Raw genomic sequence first — 18962 nt, forward strand, 5'->3', positions numbered from 1 at the left:
AATTTTAAATAAATTAATATTTCAAAATTTCATAAATTATATTTTAAATTTACTCAATATGTGAATTAAAAAAATTTAAAAAGAAAAAAAATATGGTCATTAACTTGGGGTTTATTTGCGAAGCTGCAGGTGTTCGAGGAAAGCAGCGAGTAAGAAGCCGCGGTGGGTGGCCGCCGAGGTGTCGGTGGAGGACCACATCGTGGTTCCAAACCTCGACCCTGGCGGCATCTCCAGGTCGCCTGACCAGACGGTGGAGGACTACGTGTCTTCCCTCACCTCCACCCCGATGGACGCCTCCCGCCCCTTGTGGGAGCTCCACATCCTCAACTTCCCCGTCTCCAATGCCGCCGCCGTCGCCGTCCTCCGCCTCCACCACTCCCTCGGCGACGGTATCTCCCTCATGTCCCTCCTCCTCGCCTGCACTCGCAAGGCCTCCGACCCCGCTTCCCTCCCCGATCTCCCCCGACGGCCCGCCCGCCCTCCTCCGGCCGGGTCTCGCACCGTCGGCATTCTCGCGATCTTCCTCTTGCTGCGGGCCTTCCTCATCCTCGCGTGGAACACTCTCGTCGATGTCCTGTTCTTCATTGCGACGGCACTTTTCTTCAGGGACACCCCCACACCGCTCGTCGGATCTGAAGGGGTGGAGAATCGTCCGAAGCGAATCGTGCATCGGACAGTCAGCCTCCGTGACATAAAGGCCATCAAGAACGCCATGCATTGCGTACGCCTTCTTGTGCTCCTCCTCGATCTGCACTTCAATAGATTTCTAACATTCCATACATGCTGATTGCAGACCGTCAATGATGTATTAGTGGGCGTGACATCTGCAGGCTTGTCTCGTTACCTCAACAGGAGATACTGTGAGTAATCAACTAGACATCAAGAATGTTGGACCCTTCATAAAACCAATCTCATTTATACTTTTTTGGAAGTAGATATAATAAACTCCTTGGTATCTAGTTTTCTTTGGAAGCAAGCCTGATTTAGTTTTCTTGAAAGTATTAATTGTTTACCATTTAATTCTCTTCATGAGAGTATGACAAACTTGTGGTGAAGTAGCAGTAGAAGAGCTCTGTACAGTCTTAAGCACGCACTCAAAGCATGGTACAATCATATAGATTCTTATTTTCATAGCCATGGTTTTTCCCATTATCCTTAGGAACTCGCTTCATATGTTGTTGGTATTGGAGTCTCTAGTTCCCAGCTTGATGGGCTTAATGATCTTGGTTTAGGAGGAGGAGGTTGTAGGAAATAAAGAAAATTTACACCTTGATAAACTAAACCTCATTTAGACTTTCTTTGAAAGTACATATGGACTTTTACTTCTAGTTCCTTGCAAGTAGTATGATTTGTTGATATCCTGTTTTTTTGGAAGTAAGTCATTTAATGTTTTGCATTTAATTCAGTTCAGGAGTGATTGTCTATAAATAGAAATATAACTTCACCATCGTCAAGCATTAGAAAGATATCTTGATCCTCCAAGAGTCTGCTATTAACTTTCAAAATCTTAAAAGGAATAATTTCTCATGCAATTTTTATATATCAGGTCAAACTGCTCATGAGGATGGTAAGAAGGTTCAATTCCCATCAAAAATTCGACTCCGATCAACCCTCCTCGTGAACATTAGACCGGCACCTGGGATTCACGTAAGCATATTTCTCTATAGTTGTTCGTCTTAGATGAGTTTTTCTTTACATATATTTGAATTGGGCAGGCTCTGTCAGAGCTAATGGAAGGCAGGGATGGTGGCACAAAGTGGGGGAACTTGCTTGGTTACCTCATCATGCCCATTCCAATTGTAAACTATGTCGATCCCTTGGATTATATCCGGCAAGGGAAAGTGATTGCAGATAGGAAGAAGAATTCCTTGGAAGCTATCTTCACCTATAAAAGTGCAGATCTCATTGTCAAATTGTTTGGAATTAAGGTTTGTGGCTTATCGTGCTTAATAATCAGTTACTCTGCTTCATTGTTCTTTGGAATTTCATCTTGTGAAATTACATGCGACAGGCTGCCGCATTCCTGTGCCACAGAGTGCTCAAAAACACAACATTTTCCTTGTCTAATATGAATGGGCCAGTTGAAGAAATAGCATTCTTCGATCATCCGCTCGTCTTCTTAGCTCCTACTGTCTATGGGCATCCACAGGTAAGTGCTGCCTCCTTTGAATATCCATAACACATTGTAGTGAGATCGATTATTTACCATTTACCAGAAGGTTGAATGGTTTGTCTGGTTTGATTTAACAGGCCCTCACACTGCACTTCCAAAGTTACATGAACGCAATGGAAATAGTTGTGGCGGTTGATGATACAAAGATAGAGAACCCACACCAGCTCTTGGATGATCTTGTTGAGTCTCTCCAACTCATCAAGGCAGAAATCAAGCATGCAGAGTGAGAATGCAAATCCTGTGGAGCTCCTCCATGTGTCAATGTATTTCAGTTTCTTACACTATATACTACTGAATGAATACATGTCTATAGAACAATATCATCAGACACAAACAGCTGTTTTTTTGCTGCTACTCAGCTACGAGAGACGAGACTAGCAAAGAGCTATCAATCCCTCTTGCGATGCATTCATAACAACAAAACAAACAACAAAATCTCTAGTCATCAATGAGAGAATGTCTATTTTGAGGTAGGCATCCTACCATTACCATTTTGTCTTCGTTTTCCGTCAGAAGCTTGTTGCCTTGCCGGCGAACCTTTTACTAGTTGGCTCGACGGTGCAGCTGATGTCTTCCTTGATGGAGATGGCATGTGGGTGCGAGGTGTCCTGAATCGACATTATGAATATGTAAGAAATATCTACTTGAATGCATGTAATGAAAGGGTTTGTATAAGGAAGATTTGCAGAATTCCAACAAGGGATGACTGATGATTTTATATTATCAGGGCTTAGTCTGTGTATTCATGGACTACTAGTCTATGAATTGTTTCTATGAATCTAATTACCTCAACTCAGAGCCTTTAGTTGAACCTGACTGAGGCCGCTTGATTCTTGATCCACCATTGACTGCATTACTGGCTTTTCCATTGCTAGACTGCGACTGCAATATCATTTCTTGCTCTGAAGAATCACTGGTCGCAAAATCTAATTCATCAGAATCATCAGTTGTGAAAGAATTAGGCCGGCTTGTACGCCTATCTCTGAAGACTCTCACATCAGGAATATATCCCTGGTCAAGTGAGTCGGGAAGATGGACATTATCTCCAACCCAATCCCTCAGTGGATCCTCATCATTGGCCACATCAATATTCGATGCTGAACAGCTCTGCACAAGAAATGTTAGGGGACAATGCAGATCTGAAGTGAAAGATGTAATGCAATGAAATTATCACACAAGGATCTCTAACAGAGTTTGGATAAATGGATAAATATAATCTTCCGAGAGACAATGTAAAGTTGAATTATTGGAACTCATGTGGAAATATGCTACTTAGTTTTATATCAGGATGAATGGACAATGAATATGTACCTCGATATTCCCCAAATCCTCCATTGTCTGAATCTGGTTTGGATATCCAGGAGATGTCGGGCTAGATTTCATCCTGTAAATGTCAGGACTGGACATTGTGCTTCCAAGGGCCTCTTCCTCTTTCTTAGCTAATGCCACTCGAAGACTAGCTACCTAAAGTGGTGAGATCAAAGGGGATTGGATGAGATTTTCTAAGACAATTAGAGAAAATCAACCAAACTTCCTAAGTAATAGGATAAAAACCTGCTGTCTGAGTTCTTTCAGTTCCCCGTTATCCTTGTTCATCTTTGCTGCACCAAGCTCAATTGTCGCAACTCGCTCTGCGAACTTGAGAGTGCTTAAAGTCTCACTCAGCGCATCAACCTCAGGGCTTATGTGTACAAACATCAATGTCTTAGCCAGTCCTCCTGACAAAATGAAACAAATATATTGAAGCGCATACTGATCCTCGTGTTTGAAACACACATATACTTAGTTCTTACCAAGAGAGTCCTGTAGGAGTTGTGTAAGTTTGCTATTCCTGTAAGGAACATGTGAATTCTTTTGAGCAAGGGCAGATATTACATCTCCTAGAGCTGCTAAAGATTTATTTATGTGTTGTGCTTCTTTGAGCCTATCTCCTTTAACCTCTGATTTATTAACCCTTTCACTGCCTGCCAAATCAACAAGATGAAGGCATCCTCTAAGAACAGACCCAGAAGCCAACTCTCTTCCATGAACATGAATCGTTAGGCAACTGCAAATTAGGATTTATTAGTTAAATGCAACAAAAGTCACAAAATGACTTCTTTGAAAAAGGATCTAAAATCAACCATTGACAAAAGCAACAAGACCTGTGAGAGCGACTGCTACGTTCATTCATGGAAGTTGAACAAACAGCACGATTCCTCTGACCAAGGTTCATTAGTTCAATTACTTCTTCTGTTGATGTGACAGGAACCACGTTTGCATCAGGCACAGCCATCCCTGTCTGAGAACTATTACGAATGTCCAATGTTTTAAAAGTAAAGGTACTCAAAAAATGTTTAAAAAGACATTTATAGTGAGATAACCACTAGGTAATCCAACAAATTAATTTTAATTTAAATACAGAAACATAGATACATATTAGCAGAATAATCATATTGATTATCAATGAAAGGAATCGCAAGTGGAAGGATATTTTTTCTGAGGACCATCGTTAAGGAGATCCCTGACTTGCTCATTGTATATCTCAATCATCTGAACAGAAATTTCATAGCAAATTGTATCCTTTCTTTGTCTTGAGATCTGAAACAAGTCATTTAGTGCCCTATAATTTACTCCATAGTGCTCTTCTGTGAGTTCATTGGGTCCACTCTACATAGAAATTGCATCATTAAATAAGAATGTGTTGTAAATGAACAATTTTGAGCAAGACAACAAACAAAATACAGATGTCACAGTTGTTACCATGGTATAAGTTTTTCCAGATCCTGTTTGTCCGTATGCAAAGATGCATACATTATAACCATCAAGAACTGATCGAATCAAAGGTTTTGTGTCACAAAAAACCTCCGCTGCGTTGATTAAAAAAGTTAATTTTGTTTCTACAGTTAAAATAAAATACTAAATATGAAGCTTTGACAACCTTGAGTAACAGATGGACCAAAAACTCTGTTGAAGCTAAACGATTTATGACCTTCTTTTCCATACTTCGTTGGGGTGCTAATTGTAATGCTTCCGTCATCAAGATGATCAACAGTGGTCAAATTATTACTAGGTTTTCCAGGTAAGAAAGGCCTCACACGGCAATACACCCTAATGTTTCCTATTAGAGGACATATTGAATTAGTAAAAGCAAGAAAACAATTAGCTTAGAATGTTATGATAGGATTACCTTTAAGATCCTGCACTTGATTATACAACTTCCTGTTTTCTTCAAGAACCTTCTGATACCCAGAAGCTGCATGAGTTAGGATTTGCATATGCTTTCCTAAAATGACATGAACAAGGGCTTTTTGAGCACATCAACTAGTTCCTGATATATAACTAGCCTAGCTGTTCTTTTTTATTATCATACCTAGATTGTTAAATTCCTCCGAGTATTGTGTCTTTAGAAACTCTACACTCTCTCTGGTTGCTAGGAGTGCATACTTCAGTTCCTATTGAGGACATGAAACAACAGCATGAAGAATACAATACCTTATCCAATCTTTTTTCACAAAGCATAAGAGAACATACATCAATTTCTCTTTTTTGCTTCTCAATTAGTAAACACTGCTTCAGAAGCTTTTGTTTTGCTTGTTCTTGAACCCTCAAGCTCATGGTAAAATCTTCAGCTCTTGAACACGTGTAAGAACTTTCTGATTCTGGCATCTAAAACATAGTAAAGAACAAGGCATTATTATTCGCAAAGAGAGTAGTTTTGGTAGAAGTTTAAGCTAGATAGGTTTATTTCTTATTTGCAATTTGATTATTTTCCTAGTTTTTCTTGATTGAGATCTATAAAAGAGGTGTGATTTTTATTATTTATCATCTTTCTAGAAATTAAATTTCAATCATTTAATCTTTGTGTGAGATCATCTCTTCTCTTCTTCATGTGAGATAATTATACCTCATGGTGTGTCAATTTTTTTCCAATTCTTTGTGTGAGTTCAGGCTCAATTTGGATGTTGTATCAAGTTTCTATTAGAACAACTTTGTACAACATCAAAAACTTAAAACTTCAGATGAATATTCTGCTTGAAAGGAAATTGTTCTTTCAACATAATTTTAAAAAACTAAATTTTGTGTATTCATGAGCTAGTTTTATATGACATGATTGCCATAAATTCTTTTATTTTTTTTTGAACGACAATTTGAAAGGCTGTTATATGCATTGCATCAACTCAGAGCATTTACCTCCACTGTTATATAGGGACCAATTCAAATATGAAGATTTGTCATTCTAAGAATCTAATATATATATATAGAGCATATATATACACACACACCTTATTCTCAAAGCAACTGTTCTGAATCTCTGATGAATTGCTTGCTTTGTAGACAGAACCGGTTTCATCAGTCATGTGCACCTATAAAGTTTTCTAGTATCAACGTATCATTGGATCAACAAAATTTTTTGACAAAATAAAATATGGTACCTTATTCTCACAGGGAGTGGACTGAATCTCTGTTAAATTGCTTGATTCGTGGAGGGATGCAGTTTCATCAATTACTTTCACCTATGAAGTTTTCCAGTGTCCATTTATCATTGCTTTAAAGAACAAATTTCAATGACATTAAATATGGTACCTTATTCACACAGCATGTAGGCTGAATATCCTTTGAATTGGTTGCACCATAAAACAAACTGGTTTCGTCTATCTCTTTCAATGTTTTATCCATCTATCAAGTTTTGTCATATCAATTTATGTCATCAAAGAGGATCTATAGTAACATAAAATAATATGGTACTGCCATACCGCTGCATAAAAGGAAGAAATTCATGCTAGGTGCATATGGAAAATATGATTGATTAGAGGATAATACTTTGCAGTTAAAAGTGTTAAGTAAGTTATCATATAAAAAAGTATCATTGATTAACAGGGCTAGAGATGATAGTATGAAATGCAGAGTATTATGTAAAAAAAAGAATGAAAGTGGTTGTGTTTAGATAACGAAGCAGCATATAAATAACCAAGATAAGATGGCCTACCATCTCCTGTTTCCTTGCAATATGATGCTCAAATTCTTGCATTACTTTAGTTAACATTGATTCAACTACCTGAAAAGGACCACTAAAAAATTTACTATCTGTTTTGTGCAGATAATTGACAATACAAATTGATCATATTTTAGCCTAAACTCATAGCCAGCTTTTATATACCAAAGGGATTTCTTCAGGCTTTTTATCTGCTATAAGGGTGCGCACAAGCATGCTGAGAGAAGGTGATATCTGTTTATCATACAAATTATTTGAGCTGACACAGGATTACTGGATCCTTCAATGTATTATAACATTCAGCTTACCAACCATTTCAGAGGATTCTACTAACAAATCAATGCTGAAGTTCTGCTCCAATGACCCACCATCCTGAATTGGTTGACTTCTAGAGAGAGAATTCATGAAAGGTTCTGAGTATCTCCTAACAAAGTGTTTTCCAGTGCTTGAATGTTTCACAATTCCACCAGACTTGGAGGAACCATTCTTCCGTGCTTGTTTCTCACCATAGGATTTAAGAGCCAGAATAGAATTAACAACCTTAGACCCTTTACCACCCTGTACCAAAAGCATAAGAATCTTAAATATTAGGGATATACCCCATTTGAGATAAGTTCTGAGAGATAAAGAAGTTTTTTTATTAACCAGGAATAAGTCATAATTTTTGTTAGTATGTTCTGCCAAATATGACAAGTCAGGGAGCTGCATTTGTCGCAGAAAACGCAGCTAGTTTGCATCTAAAAACTGTTGAATAACAGACTTCCTAGTGTAGCTTTAATACACTGGATCAAGAACTAGGAAACTTTAGCAAAACAAGAAAGACATGCCTGTTGTAGATCAGATGCCTCAAATGTGGGGAGAGCCAATTCTTCTAGGGCATCAAGGAAGTTCCTCAAATTCTCAAAGTACTGAAATGCTGATAGAGCAGCACCATCAGGAAGGGAAGCTGAATCCGCGGGAGCTTCAATCACCTTAAATGAAACATAATAATTTGATTCCAACTTCAGTGATGCGAGAGAAAACAAATCTACCAAAATCATTCAACAGGTGCTAACCTTGGACACTGCTCCAGGCTGAACCTTGTTGAGTGCGTTGCAGAGAACAATTCCATTCCTCAGTCCTAGTCTGAATTCCTCCTCAGTAGGTTCTTCTGGAAAATCTCTCGCACCAACAACCCCAACCATTCTCCTAAGCCATGCAGCTGCCTCATACCTTCTCATTGCTGCCACGGCAAGTATAACCGGATACATTTTGTGCATGATTGAATAGACCTAACGCTTTATTTAACGAACTAGAATTCAAATCGTGATTTGTGAGAGTATTCTCTATAATAAATGTACTGACTCATGAGTTTGTGGTATACCAAAAGGGAAAAAAAACATTAAGAGTAATTGGCCTTGTGGAGGGTGTAAACCAACAAAAAACACTTGCATTTCTTCATTCAAATCGGGCGCTTTCAAACAACGGAACTCGAAGAACAGAAGATGTTATTGAAGAAACTTCAAGGGACGTAGATCAAAAAATAAGAGGGGGAAAACATATGTTTGGCTCCCTCGTTGTTCCGCCACATTGGTAGAAAATCAAGGTATCGCGAGCACAATTATCGACCGATTCTTACGTCGAAAATGTAAAAAGTGTGTCAAAGTACATTTCACGATTACTAAAGAAATCAAATCACCTGCTTGCTCCTCCTTCCTCGAGGCCAAGTCGATGTCGCGCATCCTCGATCCCTGCTGCTTTAGCACGTCCTCCACCACCGACAACGAAATGGACCCTTCCAACGCCATGTTCACGCACAAAGCAACACTTCCGATTCCCAATCCCGATTGGTTTGCAGCCGATCTCAGACAGGAAATCATCCAACGCAATAAATAAATAAATAAATAAACAACAGAAAAGACTTGATTTTGAGGCAGGCCAGGCAAGGGGAAAGAGATATGCAGCTGCGTCTCGCCCGCCTCAAAGTGGTGAGGGGGCGAGGAAGGAGAAGACAAGAGAGAGAAGGGGAGGAGAGAAAAGAAAGAGAAAGGAGAGAGCTTTGCGCCCCTTCTCTCTTTCCCTCGCTCTTTCTTTCTTCTGCGTTTCTTCACGGCCGCAGGTTTGAAATAAACCGAACGGACTCATTCGGTATTAATAGTTTGGCATGGCAAATGGTTTATGTTATAAATTAAATAATAGCTAAATAAAAGAAATTTATTTGAATTTAGAAAATAATTTATAAATTATGTAATTGAAGTTCATGTATACAATTCACACACATGCCATAATTCTAAATTTTCTAAATATTTAATATTTTATTTATCCAATATTATTCTTTTTTTATATATGATACCATACAATGACTCCCCTTTCAACTCATCGAACTCCGGCCACGTGGATCGCCTCCTTGTTAATAAACTTGCCAGCATGTCAAGGGTACGTGGCATCCAGTCACATCAACTCCCTAATGTTGGGCTTCCGTAGTACTTTCCTCTCGAGCATCTTCTTCAAAGTGTTCAATGTTTTGAGCGCCTTTTTAACTTGTTGAATACTCGACTTCTTGAGTGACCCTTTTGACTTTTCGAATACTCGACCTCTCAAGTTTCCCTTCAACTTCTACGGCGCTTACCCTTCCGAGCACTCCTCCTTTCTATTTTTAGAAATGCTCAATCTCACGAGCACCCTTTTGAGCCAGTCTCCTTACAATGCTCCCCTTGACCTTGGCGAATCGTAGAATAGAGTTAGTTTTTTTATAATGCTCTCTTTGATTTTACTGAGTCACAAGATCAATTAGGCTTTCTTTACAATGTTCTCCTCTCCTTGTAATGCCTGTTGGGTCCCCAAGAATGTCTGTATCTCCACAATAGCATGATATTGTCCACTAAAAAAAAAAAAAAAAACCCAAGAACAAAACCATGAGGACTTAGGCCCAAAGTGGACAATATCATGCTATTGTGGAGATACAGACATTCTTGGGGACCCAACAATTGGTATCAGAGCGAGGTCGCTCTTCACCGGACTAACCGCCGGATGAGCCATGATCCGGATCTAACCATGTGGATTGAACCTTAAAAAACAAAGGAAGTGGGGGCTCCTGTGTTTGAATCAAGAGGACCAGACACTGGGCAGGAAGTCCTAGTAGGTCGGGTGGACCGAGGGGCATGAAGTCCTGGTTGCGGCTGGGCAGGAAGTCCTAGTAGGTCGGGTAGACCGAGGGGCATGAAGTCCTGGTTGCGACTGGGCAGGAAGTCCTAGTAGGTCGGGTGGACCGAGGGGCAGGAAGTCCTGGTTGCGGCTGGGCAGGAAGTCCTAGTAGGTCAGGGTGGACCGAGGGGCAGGAAGTCCTGGTGGGTCGAGGATTCGGACATCAAACGGAGGCTTTCCGTTTGAGGGGGGGTCTGTGGTCCTTTGTTTGAGGGGGGGATTGTTGGGTTGCAAGGGTGCAAACATAGTCCCACATCTAAAACACATGGGAAAGATCATGGGTTTAAAAAGATGGAAAGTATCTCCATTGACATGAGGCCTTTTGGGGAGAGCCCAAGAACAAAACCATGAGGGCTTAGGCCCAAAGTGGACAATATCATGCTATTGTGGAGATACAGACATTCTTGGGGACCCAACAATGCCCATTTTATATATTGATGTGTGCATAAGTTGTGCATGGACAAGATGCATGAGAAGCTTGCATAGCTTGTAACTCATGAGGTTGAGTCATGGATGATGACTTGGCGCAATCAAATTATTATTGTTCAATGACTTAGAGGTCCAGTAAAAATCTAAGAAGGATATATAGGATATCCAAGCAGGAACCACTATCGAGGAGCATTGAGTGGTGTTGGTAGACCTTGCAGAGTGAGTTGGTGATTGGTTCAATGATTTTGAAGATTTGTTAATTAAAGATCAAAGAAAGATGACATATGACATTTAATTCAAGGGATCGTAAAATAAGGAGCAATGAGTTGATAGTTTTAACAATAGTCAAAAAAGGTGGGCTATGTAGGTTACAATTGAAGGATGACAAATAGAATAAGTCAAAAGCTCGGTGTATGCAAGGAATTGAGAACCTGATGGAAGATGGTCACAGTGCAAAGTAAAGAAAATCTTAATTGAGTTGAGAGAGTCAAGTGACTTGTATTTTGGGATACAAGTAACTTAAACAATGAGGCACTTTGACATATGTTTCCATGCAAAGTCATCTTTATCATGGAGGCTCCTCCTTCCGCATTCAATGTGGAACGTATTCAACTCCAAACAATGTTATGAAAAAGGAGACAGCTCCATTGCGCACTGTGATCACTATGTGAGTTAGTTTACATTACAAATTCTCAAAATGTAGGCTCCTTCGAACCGTAAAACTAGATCTCCTATGAAATTTTCTCCAAACATATTTTTTCCTAAAGATATAAAAAATGACAATAATGTTGCAGTAGCTTCAATATCTAATTAATAATTAGTACATGCAGCAATTGGATCGTAATAGATATACACACAACACTTACTAAATACATACAACACTATGCACCTGATCATATTTCTTAACAGTTTCAATGCAAGCATCAACACCTAGTGGACTCCCCATTAATGTAGTCAAGAATGGCAATCACAGCGATGACAAATGCTTGGTCATGGCCTGGCTGCACCACCACACTGTAGAACTCTTTGCTCGCAATCTTCTCCTCTCCTTTCACCTATATACATTTCATAACTTATTACAAAGGTTATATTATATATGGTACAAGACACACATATTTTTTTAATGCAATTGTGACTGATTTTACGTTTACCTCTGCCACAACGTTGCCTCTTCTGTCCCTTATTGTGCAAGCCCTCTCAGCAAAAGATCCATGCACCTCAAAGTCCCAGCTTCTCCGTTCCCTTTGGGTTCCAAAAATATTCTCACACCCCCATTCATTACGAGCCAAGATTTGGCCTCGTGTAGGGTGAAGACCAACTTGCTTACCATCTCAAAATCCATCAGGAAGCCTCTCCATTGATCGTTGAAGCTAACTGCTTGCAGAACACCACCTTCCTATCAGAGTAGTGTTAAAGCTCAAACTAGGCACTAATTAAGTAAGCATTTGCATGCATGACTGTACTATATATACGTGGATATGTATAAAACTAATTAATGCCTACCTTTTTACTAATAAAAAGTATGGAATTCCCATTACCATCCTTCACCATGCACTCTCCGTTAACCCCGAGCACGCAGCAACCATCCACAGCAAAAGCTATGGCTTGACTGGCATCCATGGCCACAAAACCACCCCCATTGATGTTGCGAGGCCTCTTCCTTATCATAAATGTTGTCTGCGAGAGTGAACAATATGCCTTGCTTACCACTGGGAACCTAGTTACCAATCCACCAGCCATGGCTTGGATTTTGATTTAATTTCTCTCAAGTTGAGATTTGATCAGCTAATTAAACTCATGCATGCATGACATTATATATATAGATATATATTTATGTTAAAAAGTTCAAGAATGGAAAAATGAACTTGACTAATGAATTTCTTTGGTGTAGGGGCACTGGCAAGTTAGTTGGCCTAATTAATTAACTCGTGGCAGTCAAAGATGTTGGTGGTGGTGATTGATTTCTCCACTCAACTTGTGGAATTAATTAAGAAGCCTCACAAACTAATTAAAAGGATACCCAATGTGTGGCTCATCAAATTAAAGAAAACTTGACAACTTTGGATTCTGGCAAGACATTGCTTCAGCTAAGTAAGCATCTTGGAATCAGTTGCTTTCGATCAACGTGATGAGTAGTAAGGTAGTTGCCGTATGTGTTTGCTCCATTTAGGGCAGAATATAAACTTGCAAATTAAATGGATGAACTTTCTCCATTTGGATTTTATTAGAGAATTAATAATCTGTTGCGCAAACTTCCCCCTACGCGTTGGTTTGTCATTATATTATCTTCTTTCTTTCTGATGACTTAATTCCTTTTAATTACTTACCAGATATATGTATATTCAGGTTGAATGCTAAGCTCAATGATCAATCATATTACGCAAGATTCGATGAAATTGAGAATAACTAATTTGGAGGAAGAGGGAATTAAAATTTTCTATATCTGAAAAGTATTAAAGAATCATAACTTGGAAGAGTAATTAGCTTAGTGTACATCAGATGGATAAGAACAAATGCCGATCGAGAAGAAAATCTGTGGCAATCCTTATCAGTTGTTGTCTTTTAGATAGTGTAAACAAGCATCTAACCCTCTCTTTCAAATATTTGACTAAGCATTCGACCAGCTTCAAATAGAGAGAAAGCAAACGATTTATCAAGATTATTTTAGCATCATTCAAGAATTACAAACATTTAACTTTGATTCCCACAACCTATCATTTGTTGCAATTATAAATTAGATGTGATTTAGGCACACCATATTCATACTTAAAGTAGTGTAATAGACACAATTAGATTATAAAGCAAATCATTTTACAATGTATTAATAGAATCATTCTTTTATTTTATCAATATCATTCTGTTGTGAGACTGTATGATTGTAAAAATAATAATAACATTACTGTTTTAGTCATATATCAAGAGAGAGGTGAGACAATCCTTAAGTGAAAGCATGTGGCAATGTATTTACCTCCTGACAGATGGTCGTAGGGCCGACCGTGTGGGACCGCTAAGGTGACGGATTCCACCTTTTTTGTAGAAGAAAGCATGTGACAATGTTGTTTAAAATTTTGCCCCTTATTTTAGTGATCTCGAATCCTCCATGATCAAAGGGGTAGCGTACTCCTCTTCCTCATGGATTGATGAGATGAATGACTCTATTTCAAATGTTGAGTGCCACTCAACTTCCGAAATTACTTGTTCTTGAGCCAATAAGTCCTTTTCTGTCAATGGGGTTCTTCATGAAGTTTTATTAGCTTTATTTGTTATTCATGTGTGCTTTGGTACTCGACTATCCCATATAAGATGTCATTAAGTAAAATATTTACTAATAATTCACTTTGTTATTTGCTTCGGATCCTTGAATTTGCTTTTTAGTCCACTTTTCGTTTTCAAGAAGGTTGACTTGTAAGTAAACTGTCATTGATCAAATCGTCCTATACTGAATGGTGAAGGTACTCAAAAATCAAAGTCAAATCCATCTAAAAAATCCATGGTATATTTCTTCCTCGGCCATTTGTTCTTTTAACAGTTAGTCCAATCAAAAGTCAACAAGGCTTTGATATCATTTATTAGATCGAATTGCACAGCTAGAGGGATGAATGAATGCAAATCCTTTTTTGTTCCTTTGATTGATCATGCTCATCTCCACAACATGTTAGTGCATAGTGAAAATATAAATCAAACACAAACACAAAAGACAAGCATACAAACCACAACCGTTTAGTGGTTCGAAATTCTTGATGTCTACTCCATGACCTTTGATCCATTAGTGGATCACTTCCAGTAGCAACGCTATCTTTCTCCTCTTCGGATGTCTTTCAGAGGTGAAAAAATCTCTTACTAAATCTTATTCTTACAACACACAAGCAATACATAAATTCAAGCAATAAATCTTCTCGAATAAATCTTATTATATTTAAATAATACAATAAAAAGATTATGACATGTAGATTTTGTTTTGCTTGCTTTTATTGTTTTGATTTGCTCTCTACATTACTCACCCAAAAATCTTCTCGAATAAATCTATCCAAATCTCCTTGAAACTCTCATTTATAAGCTTTCCTTTTGTAATAATTGAAATTTGCTAATAGATTTTCAATTTATTTTTTTCATTTTGTGTTAAAAACACTCTCCCCAATCAATTTTGTACTAAAAAAATTATTCTCAATTAACTATCAGTCGATTACTACTATTCCCAATTGATAGTTTGACCTAAACTAGGGTTTTCTTGACTCGAGTTTAGTTATGTGTTAATTCCCTAGTCGACTGCAACCAACTAGCTGATTGATAATTATATCAATCGATTAATACTCAGATTTTAAGCTCTCTAAGATTAAAATTTTCTTATGTCAAAAGACCTCATATTGTTGAGATTTCTTCTCTGTCTAATATAAGTTGATCGACTTATAAGGAATTCATCCATACCTAGAAACTTATTCTCTGCTAGACTTTTCTTTCCTAGAGATTCCTTATCTTTAAACTTCACCCATTACCTAATATCCTTACGTTGGCTTATTGGGATGCCTATTAGGATTTCAATCACTATTAAACATTTAAGCATCCATAACTTATTTGGACTTCTCATGAATTAATTGGCATCTAATATTCCATGACTTTTTAGGATTTTCGTCACATATCTATAATATATTCTTTCATCACCTGTTAGAATTTTTCTTAAACGTTCAATTGTCAAGTGTTCGGTTCTTCATGATCTACCTGACTATCAACCAAGTGTATAATCAACTTTAATACCCTTGAACTTCTTCACAAAAAAAAATGATAATCCCAATTAGTCGCATTGACTCAATCCCTTGAACTTCTTCACTATCAACTATCTAGTAGTCTCCAATTTGTCAAAAATCATCTATGCTCGAGGCAAGCTCTACCCTAACTTACCACTTGCCTATAAAGTTGTACCTCAACCCTAATTTAACCACCCAAAACTTACCCTTTGATTACAAATTGAATTGAATTTGAACACACACACACACCCCTTTTAGCTTAGTTGATTTTCAAATTTAACACTTTTATAATCCATTAAAGTTTATCATAACAATGCATAGAACTTAGCTTAAAATGGAGCCGTGACCATATTTATTGATTGCAATTAAAAAGAAACATAAATAAATAGATATACCCTTCAACTCTTTAAATCACGAATACTAGTAATTTCTTAATTAGTATAGTAAAACTAGTAACTTGGTTTAGATGTTATTCATCTTCTTCAGCTCCTTGGCGGCCGTTTTCTATGTAGTCCTGGTTGCCGTAGGCGGCGAAGGCCTCGGCGAACCAATTTGTCTTCCTCCACGAGCGCCAGCCCATGTCTTGGCACATCCCGTCGCTGTGCGCGATGCTGAAGGTGGAGATGCAGTGCCGGCGGTAGAACCGCGTGGTCCTCTTCATCACATCCACCTCCTCCCGCGTCCGCCGGAACATCTCCTCCACCGTCGGCAACTCGAACTCCCCCTCACGAGGCTCCCCAGCCACTTGCACCGCAGCTCCGACGTGTGCAGGTTCGACACGCTTTCTATGTAACCGACGAATGCCATGTGCGGGATCAGCGGATGAATCGTTCCCCTGTTTCCAGACATAATTATAAGAGTTCAAAATTCTTCTATGTTTTTTCTCTTTACTAACGATCAAACGATACCTATAGAGCGGCATGACGCCGGAGGAATCGACGACCAATCCACGGTAAGGCTCAGGGAGCACAGAGGTGAGCTTCTTCTTGCCGTCGTAACCGGTGGCGAGCAGCACGACATCCGCCTCCAACTTGGTGTTGCCATCTAACATGACGCCGCCTTCCCAGAAACACAGCTGGTTTGCCCTCTTGAACTGGATCAGTCCTTGGTCCGCCGCCGCGAAGAAGTTCTCCGGCAAAATCGCCATCTGGCACGAGGCATAATCCTCCACGAAAGGGTGGTCCGGTCTCAGTCCGTACTTATCGAGGGGAAGCTTCCACGCCAGATAAGACTCGATGAACTTGGACACTCCCTTTCTCTGTCACAATTTACATACATAATTCAGTTTTAAGACTAATTCAACGTAACCCAAACAGTAATTACTCAATTACCAGGGGGGATAACAGGCGGCAGGCAAGTGTTTCTAAGAGTCCTCGATTGGGCCTTTCGTGGAGCAATTGAGAGAACCTCGTCGAGAAGAAGAGGAAGAAGGGTAAGCCCCAAATGGAGTAGGACGGTACTGTCCAGTGCAGGGTCCTTATCACCATCGTGCATGGCTGACCGTCCGCTCCTGTAAACAAAAGCACAAGACACACATGTATACATCAAATCCGTCTTTGACCTGTTTTTAGTTTCCAGATTTCAAGAAAGAAAGGCGAAATGGTTAATTGGTTTAATTAATAGGTTAAGTATATGCAGTTTAGAGGATCCATCTACGTCATTGAATGAAAAGTCAAGCAGTCAATAGTCAATTCTTTATCTGTTGACTTGGGCCTGGAATAGGAGTCAATTGCGACTTCAAGTTAGGTAGTTTTTTTTGTTTTTCTGTCCTGTCCTCGTCAGTACTTGACGCAGTGAAAATGCATTGGCGCTTGCTTGACCCGTTGAACATTCTGTTTGCTATTTTAACTATCAAATCGTCGTCAGCTCTTCGATTCCTCGTTTGCAACATATATATATATATATAAAGTATCATTTATCATATATACCTTGGTTTGCTTCTGCGCACTCGACGGCGAGGTCGATGGCGGATTTCTTGTAGCCGACTACAAGCACCTTCTTCCCCTTCATCAGCCGTGTGGTGGCTTCCAGGTCGAGCTTGCAGTAATCCATGGTGTGTAGGACCTGGCCTTGGAAGATCTGCGGACCTTTCCCGTGGGGAAACCCTGGCATGTTTGCCACATCGCCGTACTTCCCGATGCACATCACGACGAACTCGAACTCAAACCGCTGCAACATCGATCGAAACGGTTTAAAAATGGAGAATTCGAATCCAGAATGTGCGTGTGCGTGTGTATAGATAGATAGATAGATAGATAGATAGATAGATAGATATGTTGGGCATGCACCTGAACCGAGTCAGAGTCTCCGGTGACGACTCCGACCTCCCACACTGGGCGGTCGGCGATGGCCTGCCCATTCTCCCCCACATCTCGGTGAAGCACTCCGCCGTGGAGCCTCCGCCGATGAAGCGGACCTCCACGACCTTGGCGCGTAACCTGATGAGCTTCCACAGGTCGAAGCGGTCGGCGAAGCCGTGGAGGTAGTTCAGAATCTCGGTGTGGGTGGGGAAGGTGGGTCGTTCCGGTCTGCCCACTGATGGTCGGTGAACTCGTAGTCCGGCCTCGGCGTTTGCAGCCGGGTCGTCCGGAAGGAGCAGTGTTTCCAGACGCCTCCGATCGAATCGGTGGCCTCGAAAACCACCGGCTCCAGATCCCGGAGTTCCTTCGCGGCGGCCAGGCCACTGATACCGCCACCAATGATGGCCACCCTCGGCTTGCTGGGAACCTTCACCATTGTTATTTTTCCTCTCTTGCTAGCTAGCTAATGGCAGTATGGGATGGAGGATCGATCGCAATGCGAGGAGATGAAGATTGAGCGAGGAGGTACGTGGATATATAGGGATCGATGGAGGAGTTGGCGCCAAGAACAGATTGACAGTTGAATCCATCGATCGATCCAGATTATAATTATAATTAATATTGCATCGCGATCTCGTTTGAAACTTTCAACGTAACTAGAGTACGTGTGTCGCATGTAATTAGAATTGCAACGAGAAGGAATTAAGATGGAGAAATTGGTTTGATATTTTCCATATGAACAGACTCTACCGGTTCAAACTTTCTTTTCGGTTAAGAAGTAAGAACCGATTCAAACTTTGAACAGTAGATATGTCGTATGCTAAAACACACTGCGGAAGTTGACCTGAGAAATTAACATTAATTATAATGCAGTTTTGATCCATTCGTCGTAACGTGTCGCCCATATTTATAAATCGTATAGCTTCTGATGCTGTTTAATTTTTCTTATGCGTGTGGACGTGTTGACTTTTAATTTCGTCCTAAACCCTAAATCCATGGAATTAAGAGAGAAGAAGGACAACTTCACCCATCGACAGCAAATCCTTGTAAACAGTTTAGGTGAGATTCCATGGTTTGTTTAATGGGAAATACATCCGCGGAGCGGACGGACCAAGTCTTTTTCTTGCATCAATTTAAGAAACATAAAAGAAAAAGTTCAT

At 39.7% G+C, this 18962-nt stretch overlaps 2 protein-coding genes and 2 pseudogenes across 2 annotated transcripts; 1 reads left to right on the forward strand and 3 right to left on the reverse strand.

Annotated features, from left to right (window-relative positions):
• Positions 1 to 145: 145 nt before the first annotated feature.
• Positions 146 to 2490, forward strand: LOC141818830 (wax ester synthase/diacylglycerol acyltransferase 11-like). Its single transcript, XM_074706256.1, has 6 exons — positions 146 to 721; positions 794 to 860; positions 1547 to 1647; positions 1716 to 1928; positions 2012 to 2149; positions 2251 to 2490. Exons 1-6 carry the CDS (start codon positions 287 to 289, stop codon positions 2398 to 2400), a joined length of 1104 nt encoding a protein of 367 aa, XP_074562357.1. The 5' UTR covers positions 146 to 286; the 3' UTR covers positions 2401 to 2490.
• Positions 2491 to 2592: 102 nt separating this feature from the next.
• Positions 2593 to 8935, reverse strand: LOC141818827 (kinesin-like protein KIN-14Q). The gene is made up of 21 exons (XM_074706255.1): positions 8827 to 8935; positions 8204 to 8370; positions 7976 to 8119; positions 7461 to 7706; positions 7314 to 7382; positions 7143 to 7211; positions 6740 to 6832; positions 6589 to 6669; positions 6439 to 6519; positions 5687 to 5821; positions 5526 to 5607; positions 5343 to 5438; positions 5094 to 5273; positions 4916 to 5022; positions 4647 to 4822; positions 4318 to 4479; positions 3967 to 4220; positions 3728 to 3891; positions 3485 to 3637; positions 2961 to 3280; positions 2593 to 2781 (listed from the first exon to the last, which is right to left on the reverse strand). The coding sequence occupies exons 1-21, from the start codon at positions 8933 to 8935 to the stop codon at positions 2634 to 2636; spliced, it is 3036 nt and encodes a 1011-aa protein (XP_074562356.1). The 3' UTR covers positions 2593 to 2633.
• A 2748-nt stretch (positions 8936 to 11683) lies between these two features.
• On the reverse strand, positions 11684 to 12500 carry LOC141818826 (protein LURP-one-related 6-like; annotated as a pseudogene).
• A 3404-nt stretch (positions 12501 to 15904) lies between these two features.
• Positions 15905 to 18238, reverse strand: LOC141818828 (putative flavin-containing monooxygenase 1; annotated as a pseudogene).
• Between the last annotated feature and the right edge of the window lie 724 nt (positions 18239 to 18962).

Source organism: Curcuma longa, unplaced genomic scaffold (genome assembly GCF_044706935.1).
Source record: "Curcuma longa cultivar G26 ecotype Majalengka, Jawa Barat unplaced genomic scaffold, ITB_CL_G26_1.1 contig_26129, whole genome shotgun sequence".
NCBI classification, from domain to species: Eukaryota; Viridiplantae; Streptophyta; class Magnoliopsida; order Zingiberales; family Zingiberaceae; genus Curcuma; species Curcuma longa.

Bases quoted from the DNA above. Each gene is read 5' to 3' on its own strand.
- LOC141818830 (XM_074706256.1), top strand. From the start codon at position 287: ATGGACGCCTCCCGCCCCTTGTGGGAGCTCCACATCCTCAACTTCCCC. The intron at 1,929-2,011 runs GTTTGTGGCTTA...TACATGCGACAG, and splicing joins TCAAATTGTTTGGAATTAAG to GCTGCCGCATTCCTGTGCCA. The intron at 2,150-2,250 runs GTAAGTGCTGCC...TTGATTTAACAG, and splicing joins CTGTCTATGGGCATCCACAG to GCCCTCACACTGCACTTCCA.
- LOC141818827 (XM_074706255.1), bottom strand. From the start codon at position 8,935: ATGGCGTTGGAAGGGTCCATTTCGTTGTCGGTGGTGGAGGACGTGCTA. The intron at 7,383-7,460 runs GTTGGTAAGCTG...TATGATAAACAG, and splicing joins TAGTAGAATCCTCTGAAATG to ATATCACCTTCTCTCAGCAT. The intron at 5,608-5,686 runs GTATGTTCTCTT...TGTCCTCAATAG, and splicing joins AGCAAAAAAGAGAAATTGAT to GAACTGAAGTATGCACTCCT.